Below are 10,744 nucleotides of genomic sequence, written 5' to 3'. Positions count from 1 at the left end.
CTAAATTTAAGGACCCGTTTGGTCATAGATTTTGTCAAAATAAACTTGAATTTTATTTGGCAAACACATGTTTGGCCATAGATTTTGCCTACATTTTGGCCAAATCCCAAAACCAGCTCAATAGCTGATTTTGGGCCAAAATATCACTATTATATTTTTTTAAAATTACCCCAAACTTTTGTATTTTATAAAAAAGCCCACCATTTATTATTTTGTAACGATGTTGCTTCGTCTTCTCGGTCATCTAATAGTGTATCATGTAGTTCATTATAAAAATGATAATTTTGTATCAAATTTATTTATGTTCAGAAATATGGTTTGCGATAATATAATGAATGTTATTGATAATGGTATTGTTGGGTATTTGTGATAGTTTTTAAAATTTGTGGGTATAAGTCATGTTTCATGTTTTTCCAAATCAAATTTCACTCAAAACATATGTCCAAACACATTTTCATCTTCAAACCAAACTTCACCAAAATCAGATTTTTTAGGATAATTTTGGAAATTTATGGCCAAAAGCTAGCTAAGTTTCCTTTTGATAAAAGAAATTCTCAGGGCATCAACTTTGCTTTCAAGAAATATTCTAAAATTACTATAACTACTATAAAAGTCTACTTTTTATATACATAATTGAATTCCTTTTCCTTTGGAAATACAATTTCTTGATTTTGACTTTTTTTTTTTAAAGTTTTCCTATGCGAAAAAGCATGTCTTTTCCGCTCAGGACCATTTTCTCTTTTTTATTTTTTTATTTTTATTGGTTTGGGACCTAGGGGGGTTTGGAGGGGGGGGGGGGGGTAACAAGGCATGAGGCGTGCCTCCTAGTAGTGGCGCTTTAATTAAAGAAGTCCATCATTATCACAAGCAGCAGAAATGTAATTCTCAAAAATTCCATTTGGTTTCGCCTAAAGATATATATAACTGCTGAAGCAGAATGAGACTCTTCAGTTGTCTTCTCTTGTGAAACTCAAAAGCAGACAAAAAACCCCTCCTCTAAAAACCAAATAGTTAAATTCTCAGTACATATCCATGGCTTTTGTTCTTGACAACAGACCGAAAATGGCTTTGGTTTTCTTAATTTTAGCTTCTTTTCTGCAGCTCTCTCTTGGAGTTAACTATAAGGTTGGAGACTCAGCTGGTTGGACAACTATTGGTAATGTTGATTACAAGCTATGGGCTGCTAATAAAACCTTTCAAGTTGGTGATACAATTGGTATGTCCTTTCCTCTTCCCTTTTTCTTTCACGTTCATATACATACATAAAAACAAATCTCTTTGATTTCATAATTCTTGGTATTTTATGGTGATTCCCATACTCCAATTTTTATCTTTTGTATTATGAGGAGAAAATATCTAACTTTTGCTCAATTTTTCCAAAAATTTGTGATCCTTTGTAAAAAATTACATTCTTGGAGGTTCTAAAAGAGTCCATTTCAAGTTCCAATGTTTTCATGTGTAAAATATTTTTGCAAACATGTTGTTCATACCAAAAGAATGGAGGATGATTCATAAAGCTCCATTTTCTAGGTTTATTTTCTTGTGTAGTTGAAATTCAGATATTTGGTTCAATAGAAGGGAGATGTAAAATTCTTGGAAGAAAATTGAAACAGTTGTTTGTTCTAACTTTAGGGAACTCTAATAACTGGTATCAGTCCCCCCAGTTTGCCACTATCCACATTAAACTATATAAAAATAAGTACACTTTTGGCTTATGGGCACACTTGCACTGCACAAAAATAGCCTTTTACTCTGTTGTAGCCTCAATTTTTTATACTAGCTTTTAGGCACACATGCACTGCACAAAATAAGCCCTTTTCTTTATAGTTGCAGGAAAATATTTAGTTTATTCTTTCACACTATTGGCCTGGGGATTTTTGTGACCCCCTCCCCCGCCGTAAACTTATACCCTCCATTTTCTGTTTCATTGTATGCCAACTTATTTTTTTCTTGGTCCGTGTCAAAAAGAATGATTCATTTCCTTATTTGGAAATAATTTATCTTTATCTAATGATTTATAGCCACACAAATTATATGTGCCTCATTTTATACCACAAGTTCAAAAGTCTTCTTTATTTTCTTAAACTCCGTGTCCAGTCAAATGAGTTCACCTAAATTGAAACGGAGAGAGTACCTATTTTTCTGGTGTATTAATTTTTAAATCCTGAATTTTTCCTTCAATTGACATAATAATTAATTATTTACACATTAGTTTTGTCAGACAAATAGTCAATTTAACTTTGAATAAGAGTAAATTGAAGGTCCCCACCAATATGTACTCTATCTTTCTCTTGGCCAAGCCTTTCAAGAAGTAGGACTTGTGGTACCTAATGTGGTGAAAACTGTGGTGCAATACTATTTTCTTCAACTATTTAAATTTCCTGGCTGCCCATAATTCAGAAAACTACTTACTAGTACTATATTAAGTGTCCAAGGGCTAAAATTACTAGTGGCCACATTTGATAACTTTTCTACTTAATTTGGGTTGCTATTGAATTGATTTGAGTGATCAGTGTCACGCTTTCATGATTGAAATTTGAATGCCCCCACTACTGGCCAAGTCCCAACCACTAACTTCCAACACCCCTGCACCACATTCTCATTGTTTTATCCATGGCTCGCTATTTTTGTTCATTTCCACTGATCAAACAATCGCTCTCTAAGCCCAATAGTCGTCTGAGTTGGTTGGGTGATTGGTTTTACACATGGGAGACATAAGATCGGTTCCCCTCACTAGCAGCCTCCTCAGTCAGAGCTTGTTGCACCGGACTTGTCTAGTGTGGTTTACATTTCCTTGTGGTTTGCGAGCTATGACACAGTGAGTGCGCATCTCGAAGGATAACGGCTGCGGATTTCCCTGAAAATCTTCCAAAAAAAAAAACAATCGTTCTCTAACTTTTATAAACAAAATTGTATCATCAAGCTACTTAAAAACTAATTAAAGGTAACTGTCTATAGTAAGTGTAGATTACTAACTTGGAAATTGAGTAAGAATGGGCTACAATCCAATTATGATAGATAAACATACTTTTGAAGTTGATCTGTTGGTAAGAATCACCAGGAGAGACAAGCGGCTTAGACATGTTATTTATTCCATGAGATTGTCAACAGTTTCTTCAGCCTTACTTTGATTACATATTGACCATCAAATCAAACCTTTTAATTAAGTTATACTACTAAGCTTCAAGCAATTACCGATATCATTGTAGTTTAACTTCTTGTAGCATGTTGATCAGTGCTTGGTATAGACAGTCGTCTTTTCAATAACCTGATAGTATCTTTGTATAAATATGTTTACATATATATACACATATATTCTAACATCTTAATTGATCTGTTGGAGTAACTTAAGTTGGAAATTGTGGAAGTCTAACACCTATAAAATAAACTCATATAACTTGAATAGCCTAGTCATTAATTAAGATAGACAAACTCAGAGCTGTGATTGATTGCGAGATTCTTCTTATTGTTCGGTCACAATGTATATAAGTTAAATCCTTTTATTTTTTACTCCTAACAATCTCGAGTTTGTGACAGTATTCAAGTACAACCCACAATTCCACAATGTGATGCAAGTGACACATGCTGAGTACCAGTCCTGCAATGCATCTTCACCTATTGCAACACACACAACAGGGAATGACTCCATTACCATTACAACTCATGGCCACCATTTTTTCCTCTGTGGTGTACCTGGTCATTGCCAAGCAGGCCAAAAAGTCGACATCAACGTTCTTCGTACCTCATCATCGGCGTCTCCAAATCCATCTCCTACTTCCAGTCCCCTCCCTGCTGTAACATCAGTGCCTGCTCCTTCTCCTAGTCATGCCTCTTATTGGCTTCCTAATAAAATTGGTATTGTTATGGCTGTTTCTTTAGTTCTTCTTTTTAATTTTGCTTAAGGCAGTCTTTTTAGGTTTCTACATGCACGGTTATGTCATATGTCAATGACCCAAGTTGAAAACATTAGGTATCTCTTGTTTCCAAAAATGTAATAATTGCAACACAGTTTATGCCAGTTTTGTCATGTGGTGATATAAAGTTTGTACAAGATTGTACTTTTCGTTTCGTGTTATATCATAAATTTTACATAACAGCGAAAATGTGAGGGGTTGACATGGTTCAGAAACATAACCTTATAATATAGCAACGTTTGAACTTTGACGTGTTATAGTGAAAAGGATAAAATCTTCATTTGTTTTTATGCTCAAATCAAGTATTTAACCATCTCTTGACTATTGATGTTAAATGAACGCATTTGCAACTTCTGCTCCAATATATACATTGCACACAACACACACACATACATGTTACGCGGCGCCTTTCTGAAGTTCCTTGGAAGGGCGACGTAAGGCTAAGCAACCGATGTCAGTACGGTTGTTGTTCGCCAACTGAGGTCCCCTCCGTACGCTAGACTAGATTGTCAGTGTCGTACGGGAAAACCAATGTCATGAGCAATTGAAAGAGAGCAGAAAAGAGAATTGAGAATGAAAGAAAGCTTGATTGCATTGAATGAAAGCTATTACAGAAAACAAGACGGTGTCGGGGGGAGAGACACCAGTACAGAGAATTGTTTGCTTGCTTGAAAGTTTTGATTGCTTGGTCCCCCTTAATAATGCTTAAAAAAATAAACCAAAGTTACATGACTAGATCTATGAAAGCTGGAAAATCACACTTAAAGAAAATGCAGCAAAACTACTCTATATTTACAATGAAAAGGACTTAGTCTTCTACAAAGCAGCAACAAGTCCGTTGGCAGCAACTTTGTCTTTAGCATCAGGGTCTGCGCGCGCGGCATTGTCTGCGCGCGCGGCGCTGTTGGCTTTTGCCTGTGGCTGGGTGTTGGCGATGGCTATCGGTGGGGCGACAGAGGCACATGCGCGCTTGTCACTTGGAGCTGCCGAGACCACGGGGCTGACCGTGGCGACGGGCGTTGGGAGGCTGGCCAGGACGCCACGGGGCGCGTCCAAGGGGTCATGGGGCATGGTTGGAAAGCCGCCCATGACATTCTCCCCCACCTGAGTTGGCGACGTCCTCGGCGCCTTCCTTGCAAGGTAATCATCAATCAGGCTCTTGTAGGCTTTGAGGTTTGTTCCCCTCTCCCAAGTATTCTCCTCTGCATCACATCCCTGCCATTTCACCAAGAACTCCTGGTGATCTTTTCTTGAGGCGTGAATCACTCGATCATCAAGAATAGCTTCAGCACGCCTTTTTCCGGTTGAATTGGGGCCTCGAATACTTGGTATTGTGAGTTGGCTTCGTGAAGGATCCTCCACATCTTCCCGAAAAGGTTTCAGGAGACTGACATGGAAAACAGGATGGATTTTCCACCAAGCTGGGGTATCCACCCGGTATGCAACTTTCCCAATGCGCCTTTCAATGGACAAGGGTCCAATATATTTTTGCAATAGGCGAGGGTCATGGACCCCTGCAAACAAGTACCGCTTTGGGATTTTGACCATCACTTTGTCTCCCACCTGGTATTCCACAAAGCGGCGATTCTGATCAGCATGCCTCTTCATCCGCTTTTGGGCTTTGACAAGATAGCTCCGCACTATCTCCAAATTTTGCTTCCATTCTTTTGAGAAGCTAGCAGCCCGAGGAGATTTTGACATGTTTGGTGCGTTCACTGTGTGTGGGAGTAGCGGTTGCTGTCCGGTAACAATTTCAAAAGCGCTTTTGTTGGTACTTGAGCTCTTTTGTGAATTGAAACACAGTTGAGCAGCATCCAGAAGCTTCACCCAATTCTTCTGCGATCCGGTCACAAAGTGCCGGAGATATTCCTCTAGCATGCCATTGAATCGCTCCGTCTGGCCATCAGATTGCGGATGAAAACTTGAGCTATGACTCAATTTTGACCCGAGGCACTTAAAGAGTTGGGTCCAAAAATTGCTAGTGAAGCGTGAGTCGCGATCACTAACAATGTCTTTAGGTAAGCCCCAATATTTGACCACATGAGACAAGAATAGTCGAGTTGTATCTTCTGCTGATATATATTGTGGGGCTGCTATAAAGGTAGCATACTTGGAAAACCGATCCACCACAACCAAGATAGTTGTGAGATCTCCGACCTTGGGCAATCCGGTGATGAAGTCCAGGGAAACGCTTTCCCAAGGTCTTTCTGGGACAGCTAGTGGTTCCAAGAGCCCTGCCTGCGTCAAGCGTTCTAACTTGTCTTTCTGGCATACTAGACAAGTCTTCACATACTGAGCGACGTCATCGACCATTTGAGGCCAATAATATGCACGGCGAAGTAATGCCATGGTGCGTTCCTCGCCGGGATGACCGGCCCACAAAGTATCGTGGCATTCTGCAAGAAGAGTCCGTCGCAGATCTCCTCCTTTAGGAACATAAAGTCGGTTCCCTTTCACCTTCAGGAACCCATCTTCGGTGTAGAACTGGCGAGTCTTGCCCTGTCCTACCAAATCAACCAAATACTGTGCAGCAGGATCCTTGATGAGTAGATCCTGTATCTGGTCTTTTATGGTGGTGGTTACTTCGCTTCCCTTTAGGGCGGCGAGTACACACATCGATGCTAGATCAGCTCTCCGACTGAGTGCATCAGCAACATGATTGGTCTTTCCACTTCGGTACTCCAGGTTGAAGTGAAATTCCGCTAGGAGTTCCTGCCACCTAGCCTGTCGTCCATTCAGCTTTGGCTGGGTCATGAAATGGCTAACGGCTGTATTGTCTGTCTTGACCACGAATGGGGCTCCCAGTAGATAATGCCTCCAAAGGCGTAAGCAATGAACGACAGCCAATAATTCTTTCTCATGGGCGGCATAGCGTCGCTCTGCATCCTTCAGTTTCCGGCTCTCGTACGCTACGGGATGCCCTTCTTGTAGCAATACTCCACCAAGTGCATAGTCGGAGGCATCCGTTTGCACTTCGAATGGCTTGGCCAAGTCAGGGAGGGCCAAGACTGGGCTACTGGACATAGCCATCTTCAATGCGTCGAAGGCCTTTGCCCGCTTGGGGCCCCAATCCCACGGGGTGGCCTTCTTGAGAAGTTCTGTCAGCGGCACTGCAATGAGGGAGTAACTTTTCACAAACCGCCGATAGAAGTTGCATAGGCCAAGGAACGACCTCAAGGCATGTATATCCTTAGGAGGCGGCCATTCTGTAATGGCCTGAATCTTCTGCTGGTCCATCTTGATCCTCCCTTCCTCGATGACATGTCCGAGGAAGTCAATTTGTTTCTGAGCAAAGGAGCACTTGGATAGCTTCGCATATAGTTCGTGCTCCCGCAATCGGGCTAGGACCTTCCGCAAATGCTCCAGGTGTTCTTCTAGTGTCTGGCTATATACCACAATGTCATCCAAATAAACCACGACGAATTCGTCAATGTATTCTCGGAAGACTTGGTTCATCAAGGTGCAAAATGTGGCTGGCGCGTTAGTCAGGCCAAAGGGCATAACCAGGAAGTCGTACGACCCATATCTTGTCACACAGGTCGTCTTGTGCTCATCACCATCGGCAATCCGAACTTGCCAATAACCTGTCCTCAGGTCTATTTTGGTGAATATCGTCGCACCGCCCAGTCTATCAAACAAGTCTGCCATTAGCGGAATAGGATACTTGTTTTTCACGGTGATTTTGTTTAGATCCCGGTAATCCACACAGAGTCGTAAACTACCATCATGTTTCTTTTGGAATAGCACAGGGGACCCGTATGGGGACTTGGAGGGCACAATGATCCCTGTGTCTAGCATTTCCGTCAATTGTCTCCGAAGCTCGGAGAGTTTGGGTTGTGACATTCTGTACGGCGCCCGGGCAGGTGGCTTCGCACCCGGCACCAACTCAATCTCATGGTCCACAGTTCGCCTAGGCGGAAGGCGCTTTGGCATGTCTTGTGGCATGATGTCTTCAAATTCCAGAAGCAACTCCTTCACGGGTGCAGGAATGGGACCCGAGGAGCATTCTATATCTTCCATGTAGAGGGTAGCCAGGAACGTGGGTTCATGTCTCTTTACCCCCTTCTTCAACTGCAAGGCCGAGATGTTCTCGGCTGCCATCTTCATGGGAATACACGGAATAATGCAGGGCTTGGCCCCATTTGCTCCCATCATCAGTAGCATGTCTGCATACGGTGCGGGCACGGTGTTGGTCTGTCTCAGGAATTCCAACCCCACTATTAACTCAAAGTCATCTATGATCAATACGCGCAGGTTGAACTTTCCTTCATAAGGGCCAAGCTTCACTGGTACTTCTTTGGCTATTCCACCTACTGGTTGAGGTGGTGAGTTGATAGCCTTCACACGACCTTTGCCCTTTCCTACAACTAGTCCAAGACGCTCCACCTGAGTCGAGGCTAAGTAGTTGTGGGTGGCACCCGTGTCTATCATTGCTCGAATGGGCTTGCCATTTACCTTCATGTCAACGAACATTAAGGTCCTCTCTTGATGAGGAGGAGTCCTCAAATTCGCCTTCTTATTTCCTTTCCTGGCAATTGGACAGGGGTCCTTCTTCTTGCGGATACCGGCACTGGTTCCCGCTAAGGGCTCAGAAATGGAGCCAACAATTGCATTGAATGCACCTACTGGCTCGGTCTGGTCCGCATCATCGGCGTCGTCATCCGTCCCATCCTCAAAAGCTTGATGGGCGTTCATCTGTGCATGTGGGCATTCATTATTCCAATGTGGTCCGCCGCAATGACGACATCCTGAGGGGGGCTTCCTCCCCCGATCATTGTTGTTAGATGCAACACTAGTACTGCCGGAAGAGGGAGCCTTGGGTTTGGGTGCACTCCGGTCTCCTCCACTTCTGCTAGGGCCACTAGTGTTTGGTTGGCCCCCTTTGTATCCTCCTCGGACAGGCTGTTGAGGCCTATCCTTCCGGGCTTCCACTTGGTAATCCCCAAGGCACTCTGCTGCTTGGATTGCCTTAGGCAACGTGTCTACCCTTTGTCTCTGCAACTCCATCCGGGCATAAGGTTTCAACCCTTCCAGGAAGGTGAAGAGTTTGTCTTTGTCCCCCATGTCACGGATGTTCAGCATGAGCGCGGAGAATTCCCGCACGTAATCTCGCACTGATTTGGTCTGGCGGAGCTCCCGCAACTTTCTCCTGGCATTGTACTCAACATTTTCGGGGAAGAACTGTAGGCGTATGGCTGCCTTCAGTTCCGCCCATGTCTCGAGGGCATCTTCACCAGCCTTGATGGCTTCGTACTTCACCCGCCACCAGAGTTTGGCATCACCCTGAAGATACATGGCAGCAGTTGCTACCTTCTTAGCTTCTTCTAGGCCTCCCACGGCATCGAAGTATTGCTCGATGTCGAAAATGAAATTTTCCACTTCTTTGGCATTCCGAGCTCCACTGTATGGCTTTGGCTCAGGAATCTTCAGCTTTTGTGCCATAGGGGCGAGGTTCACACCACCCCCAAACTGGTTTCCGCCTCCTCGAAGTAGGCCTTGTAAAGCAGCATTGACAACATTTAGCTGGCCTGTCAAGTTGTCTATGGTTTGTTGCATGGCAGTCACCCTGTCTGCCTCTTGTTCCCTGTTGGCTAAATCCTCGGCACGCTCCTACTGGAGGACCTCAAATTTACCAAAAATTCCAGCTGCCTCTATGGCTGCTGTTTGTCGGTCTCCTTCAGAGTCGCGACTGATGTTTTCTATGTCAACTTCGGCCTGGATGAGTCTGCGGTCTAGGTCGTCCAACCTTTGCATTACGCTAGTCTTTAGATCGGGCACCATTTCCACAATGGGTCGTAATGAGTCAACTGTTCCCTCAAGGGTCGCGATGCGATCCCCGTAATTCACCATGGTCAGAAATGGTGGTGATTGCAACGTAATCCCTCGTCCGATGTCGAGCCTAGGCTCTGATACCAACTGTTACGCGGCGTCTTCCTGAAGTTCCTTGGAAGGGCGACGTAAGGCTAAGCAACCGATGTCAGTACGGTTGTTGTCCGCCAACTGAGGTCCCCCTCCGTACGCTAGACTAGATTGTCAGTGCCGTACGAGAAAACCAATGTCATGAGCAATTGAAAGAGAGCAGAAAAGAGAATTGAGAATGAAAGAAAGCTTGATTGCATTGAATGAAAGCTATTATAGAAAACAAGACGGTGGGGGGGGGAGAGACACCAGTACAGAGAATTGTTTGCTTGCTTGAAAGTTTTGATTGCTTGGTCCCCCTTAATAATGCTTAAAAAAATAAACCAAAGTTACATGACTAGACCTATGAAAGCTGAAAAATCACACTTAAAGAAAATGCAGCAAAACTACTCTATATTTACAATGAAAAGGACTTAGTCTTCTACAAAGCAGCAACAAGTCCGTTGGCAGCAACTTTGTCTTTAGCATCAGGGTCTGCGCGCGCGGCATTGTTGGCATCTGCCTGTGGATGGGCGTTGGCGATGGCTATCGGTGGGGCGACAAAGGCACATGCGCGCTTGTCACTTGGAGCTGCCGAGACCACGGGACCAACCGTGGCGACGGGCGTTGGGAGACTGGCCAGGACGCCACGGGGCGCGTCCAAGGGGTCATGGGGCATGGTTGGAAAGCCGCCCATGACAATGTATATGTCTTAGAATTAAAAGATTATAAAAAAAATTAAAAAGTATTCTATGTAGTCAAAGCATAACTCTTGAACACTTCTACTATAACTTTTACTCGAGAAAGAAATCAAAATTAATCCCTTCAAATTTCTTTAGTTGGAACTAAGAGGATAATCTGGTGAGTAAAGATGCAACTACTATAACTTGTTCTTTAGTTTGAACAAATGAAGTTTGCTCAATTGGTAATGC

At 43.4% G+C, this 10,744-nt stretch overlaps 1 protein-coding gene across 1 annotated transcript; it reads left to right on the top strand.

Annotated features, from left to right (window-relative positions):
- The first annotated feature begins 813 nt into the window (after nucleotides 1-813).
- Nucleotides 814-4,063, top strand: LOC104091578 (mavicyanin). Its single transcript, XM_009596946.4, has 2 exons — nucleotides 814-1,216; nucleotides 3,538-4,063. The coding sequence occupies exons 1-2, from the start codon at nucleotides 1,033-1,035 to the stop codon at nucleotides 3,900-3,902; spliced, it is 549 nt and encodes a 182-aa protein (XP_009595241.1). The 5' UTR covers nucleotides 814-1,032; the 3' UTR covers nucleotides 3,903-4,063.
- Nucleotides 4,064-10,744: the final 6,681 nt, after the last annotated feature.

Source organism: Nicotiana tomentosiformis, chromosome 9 (assembly GCF_000390325.3).
Source record: "Nicotiana tomentosiformis chromosome 9, ASM39032v3, whole genome shotgun sequence".
In the NCBI taxonomy this organism is placed as follows: domain Eukaryota; kingdom Viridiplantae; phylum Streptophyta; class Magnoliopsida; order Solanales; family Solanaceae; genus Nicotiana; species Nicotiana tomentosiformis.
Note: the sequence above shows the minus strand (reverse complement) of the source record. Positions and strands in the feature narration are given on the sequence as shown.

What these genes read in the sequence shown, in the direction of transcription:
- LOC104091578 (XM_009596946.4), top strand. Translation starts at nt 1,033, where the DNA reads ATGGCTTTTGTTCTTGACAACAGACCGAAAATGGCTTTGGTTTTCTTA. An exon ending in TCAAGTTGGTGATACAATTG is followed by an intron (nt 1,217 to 3,537) that starts GTATGTCCTTTC and finishes AGTTTGTGACAG; the next exon opens with TATTCAAGTACAACCCACAA.